Consider the following 25,873-nt stretch of genomic DNA (forward strand, 5'->3'; position numbering starts at 1 on the left):
ATGTGTTTTGCAAAGAGACCTTCAAACTAGTTTTGGAATCTCCTCCGACAATGGGGGTCCTTGTTCTTTCCCTTAGATATGCCTAATTGTTGCAGGCCATGTCTCAAATCTGGAACTTGGCTTCCTTTTTATCAGGACGTTTTATGGCTTCTCCTTATCTGCCCTACATAACCGTAAAATCAAAGAAGTGGCGTCCCAATCCGCTTTCGTTTTCTGCCCTGAACAAAATGCGTGAGCTCTGAAATCTCGATGCTTGCATTGGGCTGTCAACTTTCTTAAAGTGACCCTATTGCTAAAATCAAATGGCTGTCTGCAAGAAAGATGCATTTTACCCACGTCTACAACCACCAAACACTACTGTAATGAAGAGAAATGGAAGCCTGGGGGCTTGTTCACACTAATTGCGGTGCGTTCCAGAGCAGTAGCTGCTGGAACGCACCGCAATTGCTCCCAAAACTTCCCCCTGCGTTCTGGGGCGCGAGAGGCTGTGGCGGTGCATTGAAGTCAATGGCACTGCTTCCCCGCCCCCCCTCCCGCCCGCAGGGCATTCGTATGCATGGCAAAACATTGCCTGCCTTCCGTTCCACTGCAAACGCAAAAAAATAGAGCAAACAGCTTTTTTTTTTGCGCTTGCAGTGGAACGGAACGCAGGCAAAGTTTTTGTCGCCTGTCCAATCGCACTGCGGACACACGGGCGTGGAAGCTGTGCCATTGTCTTCAATGCACTGCCACACCCCCTCCCACCCCAGAACGCAGGGGGAAGTTGTTTTGTGAGCGATTGCGGTGCGTTCCAGCAGCTACCGCTCTGGAAAGTACTGCAATTGGTGTAAACAAGCCCTCAAGACTTTTCAGAAACAGAAGCTTCTGGTTGCGTCCATCTCCTGGTCCTCAGCTGTGCTGTTGGTTGGTTGAGTCCTGGGTGCTGATTTTCTTTTCAGTACAGTGTTCAGTGGTGGGAGGCTGAGCAGCAGGAGAGTATTAAACTTTGCAGGTAACCCTTTCATTCACAATTTACATTTTACCAGGAGAGTCATTTGTGAGGTTGCCTACAGCAACAATCTAGATGCTTAGGTGCTCTTTGATTCACAGTTTGATTTTAGTGGCTGTCCAAGTCACTTTAATAGTGCTGCCATGCCGAGGCAGATCCTAATAGTATGGAGCTGTAAGAACTATTAAAATAGTTTTCTGTTGGTTGGTTTTGTTACTCTGTTCCACAGTGTGTGGTGCAAGTCAAATAGTTTGCTATCACAATTTGATAAATAAACCAACCTTGGTTTTAAAGTGATTTATTGGAAAAAATTGAACAAAATAGTTTTTTTGTTCTTTTCTGGTTGAAGGAGCGTTGCATTTTGGGTTTGGAGGACCATTTGCAGAGACACTGTCACCTTGCCCTGCATGAGCAAGGTGACAGTGATGTTGAGTTGGGAGCTCTTTGATGGCCACTGTCTAGTGTCTGTTCCCACATTGGCTCCAATTTTTTCATCGTGTGCATTTGGCTTCCCTACCAGTAAAATCCCTTTTGATGGTATCCTTGAATTGCCTTATTTCTGTGAAAATGTGTTGCTTGATTCCAGGACCATCCTCTGGTTCTCAGAGAAGGCAGTGAATTATCTGATATGGGTTTGTTCCTGCTTAGAAAACTTGCTGAATCTGTGTTACATAAAGCTGAGATCTAAAGAGAAGTAGAATGTACCTTCTGATTTGGTAGAATTGTCGGGTTTCTTGGAGAACATCTTTAAAGTGGAGCTCCGGCCTAAACCTTTTTTTTTTTTTTTTTCTAGTTTTATTGGAGGATGAAAGCTTAGAACCTCTGTCAAGTGTTGTCTTATCTTGTCTCTGGCTTTAATTCCTATTCTCTGTCCAGGAACAAGTATGCAGCCAGCCAAGTTGAAACTTCTGCAAACATATTCTGTGTCAGTGACTTTGTCCAGAATGATAGAAAAACAGCATTTTCAGAAGAAGTCAGTGATAGCCCACACACACATCTCTCAGCACAAGTCATGTGACCTTTCATCACAATTAATGACTTAAAGGATCCATAGCCCTTAACAATCAAGATCTTATTTTCTCCCTTTTGTTCTATTAAATATACTGTTTAAAGTGTTTTGTTATATTCAGTACATGTGCATAAGCCCTAAAATTGAAGGTTTTAAAGTGCAACCAAAGCTAAAGCTATGTACGTTTTTATATAGAGTGGCGATGGATTAGTACAGCTGTCAGGTTTAATTGCTGCCTGTGTCCCTGTTAAGGTGGCCATACACTTTACAACCATTGCAAGACCTTAGTCTTGCAATGGTTGTAAAGTAATTTAAAAAAACGTACGATCTGCCCATCTTGGACAGGCAGATCGTACTCTCGATCATCGCAAGCCCGCCCCCCTTGGGGGCGGGCTTCAGATGACCGCAATGCTGAACGGGCATGCGCACACAGGCCTGTTCGGCATTTGTCTCCCGAGCACCGTTTAAACCAGCCGAAAATCGTAAGATTTTCGGGTGGTTTTTCTAGCGTGCTCCTTAGACAAAAGACGTGCGACCGTACACTAGAAACGGCCGCACTTCTTCATTCACACTGCACGATTCTCGTACGATTGCGGGATTTCCCGCGATTCTTGTACGAGAATCGTGCAGTGTATGGGCACCTTTAAGGGAGATTCACCCTCCCTATTTATCCTGGTGATTAACACTGAAAGTGTAAGAAAACACCACATTTTGGGTTATCAGAACAGGAATAGATGGGGCATTTTCCAATGGGGACACTCATTTTGGTGACTATGCTGACCACCACCAGGGTTTTCCTTCTTTTGGAAGGATTTTCCTTTCACTTCCTGACCACTAGGGATTTCCTCTCGCTTCCTGTTTTTGGCTGACTGGAAGTGATGAGAAATGTTTTCAATAGGAAACATTTCTCATCACATTGAAAAAAATACCTGCCAGGGGTTAAAACCCTCCCTTACTGTATTCAAAATGAGAGAAAAGGTTTTGGGTTCAGGATTACTTTAGGCAGTCACCTTGAGCTGTGTGGTGGCATGAATGCTTGGACTTCTGGTTCGCTAGGTGGCTTTTGCTATGTAGAAGGAATCAAATGCCACGTTGTGATTTATTTTGGAAGGCGAGACCTGCGCCTTGTGTAGATGTGATTTTGGGACAGATCCCTGAGAGGGGGGAATAGCCTGCCGCGGTTCTCAGGAGCCATCGTTGTATGTACAATCTCATGCACACAATGTTTCCTCCAAGCAGGCGGACACCGGTGAGGTCTTTTTGACATATAGCCCACCTTTCTCCTAGGCCTGAGGGCACCTTAAGATCTGGACCTAGGGTCAGAGGACAGATGTCTTTTGTTCAGTTCCCAGAGCTCCTACTGAATGCACCAAGCCAGGCAGCATTCCTCTTGTGAACTTCACACCCCCTCCCAGCTCTTAACTGTTGCAGTGTAGTATACGGTGAATTGCAGTCACTCTGCCGTTAACCTTTTCCATGCTGTTTCCATGTTACGGAGTCTGTGGAGCGCATGCCAGCAGTGAGGCTGCAGTGTACCGCAACACACACTAGTGAGTCACTGATGACCTGATGCAGTGCACGCGATGATGTGTAATAAACATACAGGAGTGCTGGAGGTAATGGGATATCTGAGATACCAGTTCTAGTCACACTATCGTAAATAAACATGTAGGCAACTTCCGTGTTTTCTGGGGACAAGGCCTCTTTGCTTTCAAAATATTGCTTAGTATTGATCAACTGCAAGTACCTTGTCCTCGTGTTCAGTAGGCTGTCATTAATAAAAGAGAGTATGGTAGTGGTTTGATCAAGGCAATTGATCTTGATGCCTTGGGCAGGCAAACTCTGGGCCCCCAGCTGTGGTGAACTACAGATTCCATTATGCTCTTGCCTCTGGGAGTCATGCTTGTGGCTGTTGGTCTTGCAATGCCTCATGGGACTTGTAGTTACACAACAGCTGGAGGATCGGAGTTTACCTACCCCAGGTGGTGGAGGTGGTCAGGAAGGATTGTTTTCCTCCGGTGTGGCAGAATTGGCAATGGTTGCCGGAGGGTTTTTTTGGACTTCTTCTGAACTGAACTATAGAAGGTGTGAGAAGGGCAGAGGTTGTTGACTTTATCTAGTATATGTAAAGCCAGTTTATTTTTTTATTGGTATTAACCACTCTTAACCTGTTCAAAATTCCCCTGTGTATTTTTTAACTATTTGCGCTCTCTTGGCGACATTTCACTTCCTGTCCTGAATATATAAATTTATAACTGAAAGGGACCCTTAAAGGGTTATTAAACCCTCACCTGTTTTTGCATATATCTACTGCTAGCAAGCACTAGATATATGCAAAAACTACAGGTTTATACTTACCTGTGTCTTCGAGTCTTGGGCGGCCGCAAAGGATCTTGGGGCGGGCGCATGTGCATTCCAGATGTTCGGCCAGGAGACAAGGAGAGACGCAAGGTAAGTATATGGAGCAGCGTGCACCCGCACAGACACCGTGGGACATGAGAGAAAGAGGAGGATAGAGGAGTCGGCACTTGATCAGAGACCCGCACCAGTGTTTGAGGGACAGCTGAAAAGGACTGTAAGGCCCCATTCACACTAAGCGATTTAGCGCATTTTTGTTGCGCGATATTGGGAGAAGTCGCCGGCCAATGCTATTCAATGGAGCTGTCTTAGCTCCATGGCGCTCCAGCAGGACCCTTTTTCGGCAGATTTTGTGCTATTTTTCTTTTTTTTAATGGAGCCCAACGGTGACGGTTGCGCTATCGTCGCTGGAACGTCGCCCCGAAAGTCGCGCTATCCCGGCCTCGCGGATCCGCTGCAAAAGGTGTCGCTTAATGTGAATGGGGCCTGAAGAAGTTTTTATATATATATCTTGTGTTTCCCTGAAAATAAGACACTGTCTTTTATATATTTTTTTTTTGGCTCAAAAAAACACACTAAGTCTTATTTTCGGGGTAGGTCTTATTTTTGTTTTTAATGTATAACAATCCAAAGTTAATGCAAATCCAAATTTAATAATCCAAAATGGCAAACTTAAGAATAGTGTGGTCAGGGCAATCAGGGGTGCCGTACCTTTCCAAGAGCAATTTGGTAACCAGAATGAGCGAAGCGCACTTTCACTATAGATTCCTCACAGGCGGAGTGTATTTGGTATCACTCCGCCTGTGGCAGGAGCCGACGCTATAGAGGAAACATCGGCTTATGCGGGTGTGCTCCCTGCGCTGCCGCCTCGCTTCCTCTAGCGCTGGCTTCGTTGGCACCGCTGATTCTCTCCTGCGGCTATTCAAGTTCCCCCTTATGCCTTAGCGGCCATTGGAATGGTCACAACTAGGTCTTATTTTCGGGGTAGGTCTTATATTTTAGCAATTCCCAAAAATGGTACTAGGTCTTAATTTCAGGGTAGGTCTTATTTTCGGGGAAACAGGGTATATAATGTGTGTGTTCTCAATAAATCAATTTTCTGTGCACCAAATTCATTTGCAAACACGGCTATTACCTTGTGAAATTAGCAGGTGCATCATCATTGGGCTGGACCTATACTGTGTAAAGAGCTCCCACTACAAGCTTCCTGCAGGACATGCAGGAGGGGGCTGAGACGAGACCAGTCTCCATGCACATGGAGAGGACAGCAGTGGCCATCCTTGATAGAGGAAACTCCTGTACAAAGGAAAAGTTTCACGCTGGACTACTGCACAGATCAAGAAATACACAACGTCATCAAGATTCAAGTAAGAATTAATATGCCTTTTGTATTTCTTTGGGGCCTTCTGAGGGCGCTGCAGGGGTGAGGGCGGAAAAAACAGTGCATTTTGACAAGTACTTGTCAAAATGCCCTGATGTTTGCGCTATGTTTTTTTTTTTTTTTTCACATACCTTCGGTGCGGGAGAGCAGCGGCGAGGCCCCGGGCATGGTTCACACCTGGGCGTATTACAGGCCGTATTACAGGCCGTATGAATGCGCTACAAAACGCCCTACGGCCAAAGAAGTACAGGAGCTTCTTTGGGGCGTATTTTCCGTGCGTATCCATTGGGATACAGCCAGGTAGACCTCGGAAACGCGCGTTGTCGCGCATTTTTTACAGCAAAACGCACGACAAACGCGCATATTCGATACGCCTAGGTGTGAACCCAGTCTAAGCTGGCCACCTTATATTTTTGGATAACTAGCTGATTGCGTGACAACATGCCAGCCACAGCTCTTGAATTATATCTTTTGGAGTGACCACTAGTCCTTATCAGGCACTTTTTATTATATTTTATCATGCGAACGGTGCCCATAGACACTCAGGTTTCTTAACAGAAATGGCAGATGGAGATCTTTGCCCTTCCTGGACTCCCCACTTATGGGGGACTCTGTACTGTTCTGTGACACACCTGTAGGGAAACGTGTGTTCCCTTCTGCCTATTAAAAAGTAAATGCTTGTGATTTATCCGTTCCTATGCCTCCCAAGTTGTGGTAAACCATGCAACTCTGTATTAGTTGCATTTTATCAAACTCTCGGTGGCCACAAACATGAGTGGTTGGCAGTGATTGTGACATAACATCTTGCCTGTACGATTTGTAGGTATGAAGAAACTTTCTGCCTCATCTAATCCTTTGTAAGAATATAGTAATTTATCTCATCTGATCATATTGTGTCACAAAGTGTGCCCACACAGTACAGTGGGCATGAGATATCAGATTATGTACCGCAACACCCTACATTGAAGTGCTGCAATCTAGAGATGAATTGCAGTGCCATTCTTTGTTTTTATTATTTAATGCTCCCTGCTTGGGGGGGGGGGGACCGGCCCTTACTCATATTTTGCTGTTATTATAGATTGTTGTGGAGTACAAAGCTGACCTTCCATTTTAGATCTTTGTTTCAAACCGGCAAAGTTGTCAGAGCAGATCTAAAGATCTCATTCAAAGTCGGCTTTTCTCAACCATGGTTCCATGGAACCCTGGTAGTAATCTTTGTAGCTATCTGTAAGGGGGGCTTTCTTCCCACTGGTGACCATGCCAATGCACCGTGAGCTGTTGGTATAATAAATAGTAGTAGGGGCTTCCTGAGAGCTGAAAGTTCTTTTCAAGGGTTCCTCCATGTTGGAGGTTGAGAAAGGCTGTTCTAAGTTGTTGTTGTTGTTGTTGTTGTTTTTTTCTTTTACACTCACACAGGGAACCACTCATTATGAAATACCAGTTGTATGTTAAGGACTTTCCGCATCTGCTGCTTCCTTTTTCTGCTAAAGTTTGAGGCATCGCTCCCCTCCTGTGCTTTTCATATCCACTGAATTTATCATTTGGCTCCATTTCTGCTGGAGATTTTCTTGAACCAGGCCTTCCTTGTTTACCACTAGAGCAGGCCTGGGGATAGTGAGGTAGACTATGACAAGTGCATGCATCCTCTGGGGATTTGTGGCCTGCAGGCTTTGAACGCATAGCATTGTTAGCTGGGATTGTCCTTCAGGCCTGTTGTGGTTCGCTCGAATTTGAGTCGAGGTTTACACATAGCGTTTTTCGGGCTGGTCAGGCGTGCTAAATCATTCAATTATTTTAACATCTGAGCGGCTGCTTTCAGGTAGCCATAAAACTGGCGCTGCTTATGGCGTTTTCTCTGCTGGCTGGCTGTCCCCAGGATCGGCCTGCCTCGTGGCTGTTTATCAGTCTTTTTTATTAGGTCAGTTGGGTTGTGAGGCACAGCAGGATTCTGTCTGAACAATGGAGAAACTAAGAGATTATCATGCTGTCTTCTCTACGAGGTAGATTATAATAGCCTTCATGTATTTCATATTTTTAATGACTTCATTCAGTGACCATTAATCCCTCAATACAACTTGCTTCTTATGCAGGATTACACTGTGTTTGAACCATCTCAGGAACTTGTCAGACTTAACAATAGTTGGGCTGAAGAGTGTATTTCTCATTCGCAAGGGTAATGATCCCATAGACCTTTTTGAAGGACTGTGGTAGTGTTTCTAGAGGTGGTCATGCTTGGCCTGATATCTGTAATGTGTTCAACATGCTTGATGAGGGCATCAAGATCCCTTTTCTCGTAGTTGAGCCGCATTCATGTATTATTCCCCCCAATTCTTTTTCATTATACAGGATTTATATAGCGCCAACAGTTTGTGCAGCACTTTACAATATAAGGAAGACATTACAATCACAATACAAGACAATATGGTAAAAAGGGCCCTGCCCCTGAGGGCTCACAATCTAAGAGGGAGGGGCAAGTGATACATGAGGAGGTAGCTGGGCGGGGATGAATTGTATGAGCATGTGATAGTTCAGTGGTTAGATTGAGGTGGGATAGGCTTCCTGAAGAGATGAGTCTTAAGGGATCGCCTAAAGGCAGTCAGAGTGGGAGATAGACGGACAGGCTGGGGTAAAGAGTTCCAGAGATTGGGAGAGACTCTAGTGGAGTCCGGGAGGCGAGCTTGGGAGGAGTTGACGAGGGGGCTGGAAAGCAGGTGGTCTTTGGAAGAGCGGAGGAGACGGTTAGGGTGATACTTCAAGACCAGATTTGAGATTTAGCCGGGAGCAGAGTTGTGGATGGCTTTTGTAAGTGGTTGTTATTATTTTGAATTTTATCCTTTGGACTATTGAAAGCCAGTGGAGGGATTGGGGAAGGGGGGGGAGGGGGGGGGTTGGTTAGGTGAATGAGTCTAGCAGCTGCATTCATGATGGACTGAAGGGGGATAGCATTGTGTAGAGGTAGGCCAATGAGGAGGGAGTTACAATAGTCAAGATGAGAGATAACAAGGGAGTGGATGAGTAGTTTTGCGGTTTCATTGGTTAGGAAGGGGCGTATTTTGGAGATGTTACGAAGGTGAAGGCGGCAGAATTTGGATAGGGAAAGGCAGTTGACTTGCATTTGAGCTGTTTTTTTGGATGCACTGCTTGGAAGAAAAAAACATTCCATAGGTTTTTCTCATATTCCATACTAGATATCTGGTCAGTTGGCATTCACATCTGTAGGATGTACAGACCCGTATTGATGGCATGATGCCACTGGATTACTCTGTCCCACTAGATTCATGTACTTGTGGACATCTATTAATTGTATCGTTTACATGCTAAATGAGCCCTAAGTTTGGTATTTTACATCCAGATGCAAGAAAGTGATCTCTCTAATTCAAGCTTACAGCAGTCTAACTTTTGAAGACAATTGGCATGGCAGTCCCAATCTAGACTTCAGTCCAATTTTGTCCTCAAAGTATTCAGCTTTAGATCCATGTAGAAACCAGTTGACCATCGTACATTGTTGTCACCAGTTGTAAATAAGATGGTGCTCATTGTGACTGCCACTGATGGCGCCGTGCAAAAACCTCAGGTATTGGAAGATAAGTCACCAGCAAGTGGTCACTGCGTTGCCTTGAAGGGAGCCTGCGCGGCCTGGAAACATTGAGCTATGTGTCGCATTTACAATAATACAGACTGTTTGTCCTTTGAATTGCTGGTGACTTATCTTCCAATACCTGGGATACAACTTTGTCAATGGCAGGGCTGGCCAGGAGCCAGGTAGCCAATGCTCCTTAAATTACAGCTGGCACTTATCTTTTGAGGTTTAGTTTAACTGTCATTGGCGATGGCGCCTTAAAAATAAATCTTATTGGTTCCTGAATTGTTTATGAATTTGTCCATCCCTGGTCTATGGAGAGAAGGAGGTGGAAGTAGGTGCATGCTTGCAGCTCCAGTACCGGTTTCCTTGCAGGGTGCAATAGCAAGCAGACGAGGTTTTGTAACCTCTGATTTAATCATACAACTTGCAGAATGTTTGGTCTGGGCATTCCAAGTCCAGGCAAGAGATAAGGGCCCGATCATCAGTCAATGCTTGGTTAATCAAGGACACAATGCATTGCATCTCCAGTTTGGACTGAACATGAACAGAACTGTAAAGCCTTGTTCACACCAAGCGCGTTCCAGGAGCAGAGCAGTTACAGACCGGAGAAAAACTCAGTTCCAGAACAGGTAAAATAACTGCAGCAGGCCCTATTTTACCTGCTCTGGAACGTACTGAAAGCCCATTTTAAACTAAGAAAAATTTTTTTATTTTAAACCAAAAACGGCCCTGAACGCATAAAAAACGCGGCACAACCCACTGCACTGCGTGTGCAGAAACTCATGCAGATCTGGTCTGCTTTTGGTGTGAACAAGGCCTAAATGCTGACATAATATACAATGCGTGGTATATAGAACATAGTTGGATATGTTTTGGCTCTAGTGTGTAGTTTGCTCACTGGCTTCACAGTGTGAGCGTGATGACACGAAGGGAATACTTCCTCTTGATTCCCCAGTTCTGTCTCTGGTTCATGTCCATTAGCCTGAACTGAGTAGGAGGCAGTGGAGCCGAGTTGTGGTTCCTGTCTGGTGGAGGGAAGGGCTGTCCTCTCAGGGATGCAATGGGATTTACCCCCTCCTCCTTCTTCCCTCTGATAGTTTGCAGCTTGCAGGGCTGCTGTGTGAGGGGAAAGAATCTGTGTCTGGGTTCTTCAAAGAGGAGGAGGGGGGATATGTTTTCTGTTTGTTTCTGAGAGCTGGCTCTGACTGTGTAACCATCTCGGTGCCGCCGGCATGTGTGTTTTTAAAGCTGTGCTGCAATACTATCGTGCTATACCAGGCCGTATACATCATTCTATGCTGTGCGTCATATACGCCTCAGAATAATACCAGGCTCTGCATCGTGTAATGTTCACCAGGCTGTACAATGTGCGTCCATGCATCGTGTAGTGTTCACCAGGCTGTACAATGTGCGGCCATGCATCGTGTAGGGTTCACCAGGCTGTACAATGTGCGGCCATGCATCGTGTAGTGTTCACCAGGCTGTACAATGTGCAGCCATGCATTGTGTAGTGTTCACCAGGCTGTACAATGTGTGGTCCTGCATCGTGTAGGGTTCGCCAGCCAGTACAATGTGTGGCCCTTGGCAGAGCAGTACTCGCCAGCCAGTACAATGTGTGGCCCTGCATCGTGTAGTGTTCACCAGCCTATACAATGTGCGGCCCTGGGCAGTTTAGTACTTGCCACCCTGCACATTGTGTGGTCCTGGGCAGTGCAGTACTCGCCAGCCTGTACAATGTGTGGCCCTTGGCAGAGCAGTACTCGCCGGCCTGTACAATTATCAGGCCAGAGCTATTTATATAGTATATATGCCAGTCTTTGTAACCGCATTCCCTGCACTGTACAATGTACATCAGTCCTTTTTTTTTATTCTGGCTCTTGCTTTGTGCAATATTCACCAGACTGTACAATATAGCGTCCTGTGTTTTTTTTTATTAGTCTGCACGGTTATATTCACCAGTCTGTATAATATATTACTATTGTGTACATTATGAGGTCCTGCATTTTGCAATACTGACCAGTTTGTAAAATATTGGGTTCTGTATTGTAAAATGGCAGCAGTCTGCACTGTGCTATTATAGTGACGAGCCTGTCCAATATGGGGTTCTGTACTGTGCAATATACACCAGTCCGTCCAATATGGGGTTCTGTACTGTGCAATATACACCTGTCTGTCCAATATGGGGTTATGTACTGTGCAATATACACCAGTCTATACAATTTGGGGTTCTGTACTGTGCAACATACACCAGTCTGTACAATATGGGGTCCTGCATTGTGCAATACTGACCAGTCTGTACAATATGGGGTCCTGCATTGCGAAATAGCACCAGTCTGCACTGCAATATTATATTCATTAGTTTGAACAGTTCAGAGCCCTGTGTTGTATTGACTGAGGTACATTGTACAGTTCAGGACCTCATCTTGTAAAATGTACCTCAGTCAGTACAATATGGGGTCTGCACTGTACAAGTATATTTACAAGTCCATATAATATGGACTCCTGCACTTTGCTAATATATTCACCAGTCTGTACAAAATGGGGTCTTGCGCTGAGCTATTATAATCGCCAGTCCATACAATATGGGGTCTTGCACTGTGTAATATACACCAGTCTGCACTATATGGGCTCCCGCACTGTGCAGTATACTTCAGTCTGTACAATATGAGGTCTTGCATTATGGGGTACTGACCAGTCTATCCATTATGGGTACAAGAATAGCTCTTGCATTGTGTGGTACAGACCAGTCTGGATATTATGGGGTCCTAAGTAGTATACCCCAGTCTGTGCAATACTAGACCCTGTACTGTAAAATACCATGTTTTTGTGCTGGACGTTACACCCCAGTGTTTACAGTCTGGTCTGTACATTGTCTACCAGACTGTATAATACCCTGTATTGTGCAATATGCACCATTCCTTACACTACTAAATCTTGTATTGTGCAGAATTCTTCAGGCTTTACAATATCTGTCCCTGTACTGTGCAATATACACTAGTCTGTACAGTACAAGGTGCTCCCCCTATGATATAGAACTATAATTGTAAAGAGCTATATAAATCCTGTATTATAACAATAATAATTTTGTATATAATGTATAGCACCTACATCTGGCCCAATCTGTACAATCAATGTAGTACAGAGTTCATACCAAATATTATTCATGCTGTGTTACCCGTGTAATATGCACGCAGGGATCATCGGGTCCCGTTGTTTTTTTGTTAGATGTAGGCAATAACTAATGTTTGTACATTTCAGGCCTTCTTTGTAAAGTGGAAGCACCAAAACTTGCAGCAGCCAATAAGAATTATTGCGAGTTGCTATACTTTTTTTTTTTTACTATCACTCTCTGGTTGCTATTGATTACTGTGATCTGTACATTCTCTGTACTTCCCTTTCACACTAGACTGCCTTGTGTCCTATTCAGATATTCATACCGGTCTGAGCAGTGAGAGACATACATGCGGCGTATGTGGATGCCGTGTTCCCCTGCATAGCGTGTACTGTGTGGGTAGCCCATCGTTCTCTTCTTCGCTGGTTGCATTGTCACAGCTGACTGCCGGCGGTCTTCCTGTGGCTCTCCTACAAGCTGCCCTCTTTGTTAGTTGTGCTGTCATTCGGTGGTAGTGCACATTGCACCGCAGAGCTCGGTCTTCCGGGCTGGTAACTGATGCCTTCTTGGCCGGTGCCCAGGCCTGGCTGTCGGCCAGAGCTCTCATCTTCCAGAACAAAGTCACCTTTCACCTCTGAGTTCTTGGCCATTAGCCGGCCTGTGATGTCACCATCAGCTGCCCTCGTGATCCCTATCCAAAATGACCCTTTTAAGGTTTTTCTGTACATATTTGTGTCATCTCAAGTGTTGTTCTCTGCTATATTTTTATGATGTACTAAGGCTTTGATCAGATTTTTTTTTTGCACCAAGAACCTTAAGTCAAAAAGACCAGCGGCTTCAGAGCAGTGATGCGATGTCCTTAAAGGGCACTGTATTCTTTGTATAGCGCACCCTAACTGCTGCATGCACGACTTGTAAAAGGCAATGCAGATGTGCAACGTATTTTCTTTCCAAACCTGAGTAGGAATTTGCATGTGCTGTTGCAATACTCCTAATCCCTGATATGTACTATCATTTAGGCCCAATTTACAGCGGTGTGGTCCAATATGGTGCATTAATGCACTTTTCATTAAGGCAGCCTATTCATTTGAAGCACCGTAATGAACCTGTCATAGCCAGCACGGCACATAACACATGGCAGTGCCTTACTGTGTCTTGTGGTTCACTGCAACGCATGGCTTAATGTGTTAGGGTGTCATTCAAAATGTGCATTGCGGTGTGTTGCCATGCATTGCAGTCACAGACATCAAATGCACACTTGTATGTGGAGCCAGCCTTGGTCCAGCAATATGAAGTTGCTGCACGTTAATTAAATGATATAATCAAAGCTTAAACTTAATTGCTTGACATGGCTACGCCTTTATTTTTGAACATTAATTACTAATGTTATTTTGCCATGTTCGTATATAGGTGTGATATAAAAATGTGAATCTGATGCATTTTCTTTTATATATTTGTGTTATGTATTATATATTATTCTTATGAATATGTTCACACCAGGTCTCTTTACAGACGGGCCTTAAAAATAGAAAGGTGTATAAGTAATTCTGTTCCTTCAAGGTGCTTATTCATTATAAAGTTAAAACTCTACCCTCCCCTTTAGATTGAGAGCCCTCAGGGACAGGGCCCTCCTTACCATCTTGTCTTGCATTGTATTGTCATTGTAATGTCTTCCTTATATTGTAAAGTGCTGCGCAAACTGTTGGCGCTATATACATCCTGTATAATAATAATATTTAAACACACAGTTGTTGCCGCTAGCAAATATTCAAGGTTTACCTTTTTAATTTTATGGAAAATTGTGTTTTTACTGAATTAAACCTTGTGGTGTTTTTTTGATTTTCTTGCGATTGTTAATTTTCTGTATTTTTCTTCCTCACAGTTGACATGGACGATGAAGATGGCCGATGTTTGCTAGATGTAATTTGGTGAGTAACAATGAACAGTTTAGTAAATTAAGCCTTAAACAAAATGTTAACAATTGTTCTTTAACTTCATAACCCTTTTTCTCAGGTAGAACAGATATTTGTACCTACCAAGCGCTTTTCAGCCCTTCATCCATTTGAGGGTAATCTTGTTTTTTTTAAAAAAAAGGTCTGCCCCCCTCTGTGGATTTGGCCCTGTGGATTATGACCCTTCATCACAAAACATCCACCGTTTTGGTTGAAGTTGCACCTGTCTTTAAGTGAAGGCCAGAGGCTCTGTTCTTCCTGCAAGGTCTGGCTCTGCAACTTTTGTTAGTGGTGACCTTGATCTGTCACTATAACTCTTACAGGGCTATTCACAAAAGTGTGAAGAGTTTGTAGAAGGCAGGAGAAGTGAACAATCTAGGACATCATAGCTGAACTGTAAAGTGAACTGAATTGGAGAGTTTTTCCAAATCAGCTCTGTTGTCCTAGATTGTTCACTTCTCCTGCCTTCTCCAAACTCTTCACCCTTTTGTGAATAGCCTTGTAAGTCTATTAGAAGGGATCTGATCACTATGGCAGTCGATCTCTTGATCATGTGTTTAGGACGAATGCCCATGGCCCTGAACTACAGAGTGGAGGGGTTGTTGGAGATTTCCGTATCATTTCCAGCATGAGTCTGCTGTCACTTCATAAGCGGAAGGCAGTTTGGGTAAAGTGAATAACTGCAGAATCTCTTCTGTGGTCATCAAGATTGTATACTTACATGTCCCCATCTTGCCAGCACTCCCGCGATCCCTATACTTTGCTGTGGGCCCTCTGCTCTTCTAATCTGTGGCCCTGCCATTCGACATATCTTCCTCACCTTGGATATTCACCAAGGTTCTAGGCCCACTACAAGCCTTGGTGCATTCTCAGGGCATTCCCATTATGGGCTATCTGGACAGCCTCTGCGGAGGGAACAGTTAGCACAAGTTCTGACCATTATAGACCTTGCAAAGGTTTCGGTGGATTATAAAACTTCAGAAACTGGTACTGGTTCATAGCTAGGAATATGTGGTTCTAGTCCTGGACACGGCTCATCAGGTGGTTTTTCTTCCCAGGAAAAAATGTCAAACTCTACGCTCTGACTTTATTCTTCAGTTCAAGGGTTGCCTGACCCTTCACTTTTGCATGAGTCTCCTTGGAGGCAGTCCCATTTGCCCAGTTTCACTCCATACCCCTACAACACAACATTCTGTCGCTGTGGCAAAAGTCAGTCCTGCCTTTGGACAGACCAATCCATCTGGCTCTGTATACCAGGTTGTCTCTGGCTTAGTGGATAAGGAATCCAGCTATGGAGTCTGGGAAGTCTACTCTTCCCATCTGCTGGTAGATCATCACGATGGATGCAAGCCTGTCAGGCTGCGAAGGAGTCTGGCCCACCCAGCTCAACATCCAAGTCAGTGCAGGGGATTTGGATGTCAGGGGAATTTCATCTCCCGATCATCCACCTAAATCTTTGGACGATTTGGCTCTTTCTGTATTGGACTAACCTGGCGGAAGGTCAGCCGGATTCAGTTGGACAACACGTTAATGGTGGCATATATCGCCATAAGGGAGGAACCAAAAACTTTGCCGTGACAAGAAAGGCAGATCGCATCCTGTCCTAGGCAAAACTTAAAGTTCCTGCCTTGTTCATGTACATCACAGTCAGACAATTGGTAGGCAGACTTCCTCAGCCGACAGTGTTGCAGGTACAGGATGCTGGATGTGGATCTCCTGACCTCAAGGGTCAACAACAAACGGGACAGGTTTATCTCCAAGTACAGGGTCCTGTAATGGAAGCAGAATCTGCTCTGGTGGCTCCCTGGGATCAGTACACCCTGATCAATGCCTTTTTCTCCCCTGAAACTCCTTCCTCATCTGTTTTTCCATGAACGAGAGGGAAGGGCAATTTGGTGGTTCTCATAGCTCTAGTTTGGCCTCATCCGATGCCAGCTTTAGATGCAAAGTCCTTTTTAGGCGGCTCTTTGAGCTGCAATCTATTCCCAGTTCTGATGTTTTATTAGGGGTCTGTTAGCATTTTCTATGCTGTGTTATCCACCCCTCAGTTGGATGGCTTTTGGACATGCGGACAGTATAGGACTGTGTCCCTGGGAGTAGGAAGGTTATCCTGGCATAGCATAAAATTTCTATGTTTGCCAGTACCAATCCTCCTGTAGGCAGCAAAATAACCCAACATTATAGGACTTCCTGGGTGCCTCCGTGGACTCCAAGAAAAGGATTTTTGGTTTCAACTTTTATTGTAAAGCTTTAATACAAGCATTAGTTCAGATTTGTTGGGTATAAGTCTAGAAGAGATGCATTCTGAAGTCAGTTAATTCAGAGAATTAATTAAATATAAATGCAAACAAATTTTAGGGTTTGTTCACCCTAATAGTTCTGTTGGGGAAGAGGTACACTTAGATGCACTGTTTTCAGCGTATTGCACTTTTTACTCCCCCCCCCAACAGAATGTGCCAAATTGGTGCTGAAAATGCCAGTGATTGGACAGTCCAGGCTTCCTGATGTGCTAGTCATGTGATGTATGGCCGTCTGCAGCTTTCCTAGCCCTGGGCTGTGTCCAAAGTCTCACCAAGACTTGTGCAAACACCCAGGAATTAACCTGTCCTTTTGGATAATATATGGCAAATCCAGAATATAGTTTACATGGGGAATGCTATAAGTGTGACCCGCACAGTGTCACTAGCAACTGTGATTTGTAATCAAATTGAAACCAAAATGTATAAAGTTTTGTGGGTTTTTTTTTCCTTTTCATCCTTTTGCCTTTTCATCCTTTCCAACGGGGTCACCCAAATGGTGCTGTCAAGTGATAAAAAATTTCTACATATCGTCCTTCTCTGAGAGCTAGCAGGAGTTTAGTATTGTGTAGGTTTTTTTTGATGAACCTGCCAATAACCAGGGACTGAATTTTTTTCTGGAACCCCTCATTGGTAATGCATTATGATAGCAGCTGGCTAATCGATTTGGTTTATAACTTGTCATTTGTTGTTTTTCCAGTGACCCCCAGGCTCTGAATGACTTCTTACATGGATCAGATAAGGTGAGGATAAATATAGTGCGATTTAAAGTCTAAATGTTTACAGGGATAAGGCCAACACTTTTTTTTGGTAGGGGAAAGAGTGCGCTGCAAGTAAATGCTAAAGGTTTGAATACAAAATAATATACAGCCCAGTTCGTCTAGATGCATCTTGTGCACTTATATATAGTAAGTAACCTATACTGTCTAGATCAGCAGGCTGTGGGCCCCAAATCGCTTTGCTCCCAGCTAGGTTAATGCATCTTCTGATGTATGTAATACTGCATTTTGCCCTGTGCAGTGATCGTATGTTCCCTTTTACTATTAAGTGTATGTCTAGGCAGAATAAAAAAAAAAAAAAATCCATACATCTTTGCAATATATATCCATGCAACTCTGCAATACATACATCTTTCCCTGTGCCTTGTCTCTTTAGAAATCCTACCAGAAAAATACCTGTTGATCCTGCTAGAAATGTAGTGAGCTCCTAACTTCTGTTTGCTGAAATCTTTGCCTCTACTTCACATAAATCCTGAGCAGTGTTGTCAGTCGTGCCTCCATATCACAAGGGAATGGTGTGCTGTAGTCCAGCAGGGGAGACTTCTGGATTAACATTAATGCTTGGGTGTTCGATGCTGCAGAGTTGTTGGCTCACTACAGGAAGTTGGGAGTTGACTAGATTTGTGGCAGAATAAACAGATATTTGCAGCAGTTTAAGTATGGAAAGCATTGGGCAGTGTGGATTGTTTGCACGTGTTGTATATACAATATGGTATTTTGGGGCATAGAAAAATGCTTGTAACTGGCAACATGCTGCACGTAAGATGTTTCCGAAGTGTCCCTGAGCCTTATTTTTTCTAGTTTAAAAGTCTTTTGCTCACATTTAGCTCACATCGAAACATTTTCCCGCTTTCTAGACAGCTTTGAAGTACTTGGAAGCATTTGTAGTTCGCCTAGACCCCAAAAGTGTCCTAACTGGGTAACCTTCATGGTATGGTGAAATGTTGGGTAACCGTTCCTAAATGTCAGTTTCACTGTGCAGCAAAGTTCAGTCTCCTTTCTCATATGTTACATTTGGTACCGATCTTTGCCATAACATACGCATAGGATAAGGAATCTGATATAATGAACAGAAGAATGGATTTAATATAATGCTGTAGATCCGTGGTTCTCAACTGGTGGGTCGCGACCCCTTGATCAGTGGGTCACCGCGTGCCTTCCACTTTTCTAGGTGAGAGGCTCCTCAGCCTCCCCCTAGCGCAGCACTGTCAGTTCTCACGCCAAGCAGCCATTCAAAATACGCTGCCCGGTGCTGAGTGTCAACTTCAAGTGGGATGGGTTATGGCCGCAAGAGAGCTCCATCCATCCATCCATACATGCATTGCTTACAGCTTCCTCATGTGACCTGTAGAGGTGCATGGACCGAAGTGACATCACATTCTGACTCACGGAACCTCTACAAGGCACGCAAGGGAGCTGTACCATCAATGCACATATGGATGGAGCTCCATCACAGCACAGCATCCCACACTGGACCTCAGGCTGAGGATCCACTCCAGTTCTCATAAGATAGGGAGACTGGGTGGAACTTAAAATATAAAATAAAAAAGTGTGTATGTGTGAGAATGTGTCTGTGATTGTGTGTGTCTCAGTGTTTTTGAGGGTCTGTTCACACCAGTACAGTGCGTTAATCACACAGCCCCGTACGATTAACACTCTGTACCACGCAAAATCGCACCTACAGCGACTTCTGGTGTGGGAGGTGTGTTGTATTGTTATATGTTTGAATGGCACCCCAAACGCACTCCCATGCATAGTTCCATCACCCACACCGTAAAACGCGGTACGGCAATGCCATGCGTTCCAGTGCGGTGCGACTTGGGTCACGACTTAATGACCAAGGACAAATGTGGGTCCTGAGGTTACACAGGTTGAGAACCACTGCTGTAGATGACATAGATTTCTCTAATCATTTTTTAATAGGCCCCATTCAGAATTATACTTGTAGGATGGCCAGCTGTGCAGCTTTTAACAACAATTTTTTGCATTTAGTTTATTCTGTTTGTTGTTTTATATATATATATATATAACGTTTGCTTGTTAAATTCTTCTAGCTTGACGGTGATGATCTGCTGGATAACACAGGAGATGGAGCGAGTGCCTTCTTTGTGGGCACTGGGGTAAACACTTTCATTCATCCTTTCTGTACTTTTGTACTTGAACCAGTTACTTTGCATAGATATAAATGTCTCAAACATTTTATCACACCTGAAATTTTAGACCAGAAAAACCTAATAAACAAGTTGCCCTCAGGCACAACCTAACCTTAAATTGGAACGGAAATGAGAAACTTCATTATTTCTAAGGCCATAGTGTGCCTGGGCTTGCAATGGTCTTGACTATAATGCCCTGATGCGTATAGTTTCACGACATGTACTAACAATGATGACGCATATGCACCAAGATATATTATTATTTTAAAAGTGGCTTCACGTGCAATTAAAACGGCTCACAAACATAATGCTGACTGCACTCTATTAATATCTGTTGAGTCCCTCCAACATTTTATCAGCTATGTAGTGTGAGCATCAACCTGCTTAGGTATAATGTGAATGTATTGTTTTAGGCAAGTCCTCTCCTGACATTACATGGTTGTTGGTAAATGTTGATTAGATCAGGTCTGAAACACAATCTGTTTGTGGTGAACTTGTCAGTGCTTGCTTTATATATGACCTTTTCTTTGGTGAAGTAGAGTTCAGTATGAATGATCAATCCACAGACACCAACAACTTTATCTGGCCATCAATTTATTGCAAGATAAACATGGGGCAGTGTCAGATAACATCGAAGCCGTGCTTTCAGGTGCGATCACGTGTATTGTGGGCATTTCCAGATGTGCTGGTGGCAACTGTCCCAAAGGTAAATTTCCCTCACTTTGGGTGATTTCCTCTCACTTGCTGTTGCATCACCAAGACAGGAGATGAAGGGAATTTTCCCTAGGAGGACAAGGACAACAACAAAGTAACTTGATAGGGGTTTTAACTAGTATCAATATCGGTGCCGATACAGAGTATTTGGGCGAGTACTCATACTCGCCCAAATGCTCCGATGCCTAGCACGAGTACTTCCTGTATCAGGAAGCTGGCAGCGCGTCATTACACTTGTGATGAGAGAGTATGGAGCCGACTTCCCGGCCAATCAGGAAGCCGGGCAGCATGTAATGATGCGCTGCCCGGCTTCCTGATTGGTCGGGAAGCTGGCCTATCAGGAAGCCGGATGCCGTGTAATGATGCCCTGCTTTTTGATTGGCCGGGAGGCCGGCTCTATGCTCCCTCGTCATGTGATGACGAGGGAGCATAGCCGGCCAATCAGAAAGCAGGGCGTCGCGTCATTACACGGCACCCGGCTTCCTGATTGGCCAGACGGCTACGGCTGGGTAGCGGAGGAAGGCCGCGTTCTGGCTGGAGAGGCCCCGGGGGTGACAGGCTGGGCATACCAGGGTAGGAGGGGGCAGACTTTTTCTTGTTAATCTGTAAGCCGGGTGGTGAGTCATTACACGCCACCTGGCTTCCTGAATGGGACTTCCGTTACTCGGTAATTGGTATCGGCAAGTACTGCAAACAACTATTCGTACTCGGTACCAAAATACCGGTATCTGTGCATCCCTAGTTTTAACCCTTACCTACTCTATTCAAAACGTAAAGGTTTGGCTGTGAATACACTTTTAGATGGATGGGGTGGGGGAAATAAAAAAGGAATAAGGATAAAAAAAGATGAATTTTCTCTGGCGACCTCCTCTTGTTACAATCATTTCTTTACTGAAAATCCACAGGATTTTTCTTAGACAAAAGTTGACTTGAAATTTTGCATCTTTTAAGGAAATGAATGTTTGTTGGTAGCTCAAAATTTAGGAACGCGTGCAGATGCTTAATTTTAGGGCCTTTTGTGTGCCCCCCACAGCATTCAATAGCGGAACAAATGTAAACCAGGAAATAATTAGCTTTGTGACTTGCTGTACACATAACATTGTAACGTTGCAAGAATGTTTATCATGGAAAATGGTTTTAGAATTTTGGCTCGCTGAATATTGCAAATGGAATGACTTTAAAACCTGTAGTTTAATATTGTTTTTTCTATTTTTAATATTTTCAGCTTCATGTTCAGGAAACTCCTGGGAACCATTTAACTACAGAACCCAACCAGTCAGCTGGTGGTGTAGATTTGGACTTTTTGCCAGATGACATCCTTGGGTCTCCATCTGCGGCTAACGCAAGCCTCTCCAACTCTGACCAGCCATGCGACATTCTTCAGCAGAGCCTGCAGGAGGCCAACATCACGGAACAGACTCTTGAAGCTGAGGCAGAACTGGACTTGGGTTCCTTCCAGTTGCCTAATCTGCAGCCCGTGGTGCCGTCCGCTCCGGACGGGACTCCCCAATTATTTTCTGGAGGCGCCGATCTAATTGGACTTCAGCAGCCGGCAGTGTTGACTCACCAAGCACTAGTTCAGCAGTCAGTGGGGGCAGATGTGGTCAACAAGGCCATCAGTGTCCAGCCCTTTATCCAACAAGTTGGCCTTGGTAATGTTACAATTCAGCCAATCTCCAACCTCCCAGGATTGCCCAATGGTAGTCCTGGGGGAGCATTGGGCATTGGGCAAATACAAGTAGTAGGACAGCAAATGATGGCCATCAACCAGCCCACACAGCAGATCATTGCCAAGCAAGTACAGCCAACACAGGTAGCCAACCTGCCAGTGGGCAGCTACCTAACAGGGGGTAATCCTGAGCAGCAGCAGGTCACTCTGACATCAAGCGGGGTGTCACCACAAAATGCAGGGTTGGTTTTACAGAACAAAATTCCCACTGTGGCCACCTCTTTAAATGGGAGCTCTATGTTTGGAAGCATGTCAACTACCCAGTGCACGCAATCGTTAACCGTTACTTCCAGCCTGAACAGCCCGGTTATCATACAACGGACTCCAACTCCAATACAACCCAAGCCTGCTGGTGTTCTCCAGCAAAAGCTGTTTCAGATCTCACCTAAACCTTTTAATCCCAACAACACCACACTTACCATTCAGGGAGAAGCAGCACTGCAGCAGCAGCAGAAAGCCCAACAAAACCTGACATTTATGGCTGGTAAGGCAGGGCAGAATGTGGTCCTGTCTGGTTTTCCCCAGGGCCTTCCTGCCAATGTGTTCAAACAGCCTCCCTCACAGCAGCAGACATTAGGCAAACCCATGAGTGTCCAGCTCCTAAACCAAGGAAGCAGTATAGTTATCCCAGCCCAGCATGCCCAAGCTATGTTACAGGGACAGAACCAGTTCCTTTTGCCGGGAGGATCAACCGTCCAGCAGCTCTCTGCACTGCAGGCCAACATGAGTGGCCAGATTTTAGCTGCATCCCATGCTAGTGGGCAAGCACACATAATTGCCAGCCAAGGTCCAGGGGGCCAGCTTCTCAATCAAACCTTACCTGCCCAGATCCTAACAAATCAAAACCTTGCAAGCCAGCTGAATTTGGGGCAGGTCCTCACTTCTCAGAACGCTCATGGCACAGCTCATATTTTGTCGGGGCCAATACAGCTGCAAGCGGGGCAGGTGGGTCAGCCCACATTGTTCCAGATGCCAGTATCCCTGGCCAGTAGCCTAAGCACCCAAAGTCAGTCCTCAGTAACCACATCTCTGAACCAAGCTGGGCAGACGGTCATCCAAGGAGTTACGTTGCCCAACCAGGTGACCATGTTCAATCCGTCTGATGGGATTGGTCAAGCAGTAAGCATCCAGCAGGCCTCCGCGGGCAGCAGCCAGAGCCCAGGAATGGTACAAGGGGCCAGCCTCCTGCCCAGCACAGAGCAAACCTCTATCCTGACCGTCCAAACCACCCAGCAGGCATCACAAGGACAAGCCCAGCTCCAGATGAATGTACAGCAGCCGCCACAGCAGCCTTTAGCCCCTCAACAAGCGATGCCAAGCCCCAGCATTGATCCCAGCTCCGAAAAAATCATCCTTAGCCAGGCAACGCCAGGAAATATCATTAGTGCCGAGTCCATGCAGATGTTCCTCCAGCAGGTTAGTGTGTCATTTTTTTTTTTTTTCTGGGCACTAATTTTTCTCTCTTTCTAATGAATCAATTAGCACTATAGGCTTGTTTTAAGTCAAGTGCAGTAACCATGGCAACCAATGTGAATTCCGCTTTGCTTTCTGCACTTTGCACATTTAGTCTTCGCCTTATCAGTTAAAGTTCACGTCCACCCAAAACAGAAGCATCAGTGGGAGCTGATGGGATGATTTACTGGCTAATGAAGCTGGAAATTGTGGGTCAGATGTCTTGCCACTGGAGTTCCAAAGAGCCATTGTAAATCAATGTGCCGGCAGAAACTGAAACGTTGGTTTGGGTGGAGTTGGACTTTAGAACTACTGCTATCAGAGTTTTTGGATAAATATAACACGGAAGGTGAATCTGTTTAAAAGCAAATTTGTCATTGCTGCTGCTGCCAGTCTTTCCTTTTTTGTGGACTACATACAATACAGAGAATCTGATTGGTTGCTGTTGGCCACACTTGAAAGTCCTTTCAAACCTATTTAATCAAGGCTCGTAGTTCCTTGAAAGTATTAGGGGAACCACTGTATTAAGGAGCCTAATTTGACATATGATTGCCCTGAATCATATATGTCCCATCTGTCTGCTAAAGGTCTCAATAACAGTCTTAAGGTACCCATACACTGGCCGAATTTCGAACGGTTTTTATTGTAATGGCCGAGATTCGCACAGTGTGTGGGGCTGTCGGCTCCCTTTCAGCTGATTGAGGGAGCCGGCTGGAAAATCTTTGTGCAATCGGAGCCGGCAGCTAATGAGCTGCCCGCTCTCATCTACCATTCAATGCAAACGGCGGCGATTCCTCGATCAACAAGCTGTTTTTTTTGTTCAGCCCGCGGGTTTAATGAAAGAAATTGACAGGTGTATGGCCAGCCTAACAGTATGCACGTCCGTGTAGAATCCTGCACCTGGAAGGGACAGGTGCCGTGTAGCTGCATGCACGCCTGTGCATCTCTAACCACACGCCAATACCAACTTGCACACCCATACAGGTACAAATGCATGCCCTTGGATGCAGACTGTCTGTGTCCATGGGTGTCCATCCGTACCTCGGCGTGCTGCAGCCTCCTGTCCTAGAGATTAACAGGTGGCTGTATGCGGCTACACGCAGCACCTATCCTTCCTGGGTGCAAGCTTCTGCATGGACTTGCATGCTTTACGGCTGTGCATGCCGTTGTGACTGAGGCGTTACTATTTTTGTTAAATGTCAATAAAAAGGTATGACCGCATGTGCAAAGTTTTTTAATGGGGTTCTGAAGGCAGCCTCTGTCCAGAATTGATAATGATGTTTTGAGTAGAGAGCGAAACTTGAATTCTAGCCAAAGATATGCCGTTTATTGAAATGTATACATGTGAACCATTGTACCTGCCGAATATCTGCAATGCTATTGAGCTGGTCTGGTGATTCACACGCTATTGTGAATAACCTCCTGTTTTAGAGCTTTGAGCTCTTCAGTCCGACTCCCCACAATCCCATTGGATTTGTGGGGTGATTGTAGTTTGGGGAGGATACTATAAAGAAAGATATCGGATAATTATACTGGCAGTATTTATTAATACTGGTATGATTTTTGACTAAAGGGTGTTTTCTTTGATATGAGACGATTCACAGCTTCATACAACTAAACCACCACCAAGATAATCCAGCTGTAGAAGTCCTCATTTGTTTTATCACTGGGCTGAAGACAGGAAGTAGACTTCCTGCTGGAAGCCGCACGTTAATTTGTACAGCATTTCCTTCTCCACTGAACACTAAATTGTCCGTTTGGGTCTCAAATGGCCTTCAAGGAGCAATCTAATTTAAAGGTAGTATTTCAGTTTTTTGTGATTTTTTTTTTTTTTTTTGTTTTGTTTTTTTGTTTTTGTAGGGCTGCAGCTAACTATTATTTTCATAATCGATTAGTTGCCTGATTTTTATTTTTTCAACTAATCGATTTGGTTGTTTAAAAAAAAAAAAATCTCTCGTGCTCTATCGCTCTCTCTCCTTCCCCAACCAACTAACTGATGATGAGAATAGTTGCCAACTATTCTCATAATCGATTTAGTTGTTGCAGCCCTAGTGATTTAAATCACCCACTTTTTGCATTTCTCGGGGACTAGATGCAGGATTTGTCCCAGCCCCATCTACTTGTCATGGGTGTCCCTTTTCTTTTACAGTACATAGAATGCAGAAGGACCACTGAGACTATTCCTGCTCTAGCAGGTAGCTTGAGACCTGTAGTAGGAAAAGGATGGGATCTCTGCGCTGGAGTAGCCAAGAGATATAGGAAGCAGGGTGGTCCATTTCACTTACAGCTGAAACAATAGCTTTGGGTGCACTGTGTGTATTTCTAGAAGTAGTTTACATTTGGAAATACAGTATGTACACCTTCAA

The 25,873-nt window shown here is 44.6% G+C and overlaps 1 protein-coding gene across 1 annotated transcript in view; it reads left to right on the forward strand.

Annotated features, from left to right (window-relative positions):
• GLTSCR1 (glioma tumor suppressor candidate region gene 1) overlaps window positions 1-25,873 on the forward strand; it is an 81,821-nt gene that overhangs the window by 31,279 nt on the left and 24,669 nt on the right. Inside the window, exons 2-5 of the mRNA XM_018555996.1 lie at window positions 14,314-14,359; window positions 17,381-17,423; window positions 19,514-19,579; window positions 21,552-23,471. Of these exons, the coding sequence (XP_018411498.1) occupies window positions 14,319-14,359; window positions 17,381-17,423; window positions 19,514-19,579; window positions 21,552-23,471 (2,070 nt within the window). The 5' untranslated portion in view covers window positions 14,314-14,318. The remainder of the gene's footprint in view (window positions 1-14,313; window positions 14,360-17,380; window positions 17,424-19,513; window positions 19,580-21,551; window positions 23,472-25,873) is intronic.

This window comes from Nanorana parkeri, unplaced genomic scaffold, assembly GCF_000935625.1.
Source record: "Nanorana parkeri isolate BGI_ZX_2015 unplaced genomic scaffold, ASM93562v1 scaffold221, whole genome shotgun sequence".
NCBI classification, from domain to species: domain Eukaryota; kingdom Metazoa; phylum Chordata; class Amphibia; order Anura; family Dicroglossidae; genus Nanorana; species Nanorana parkeri.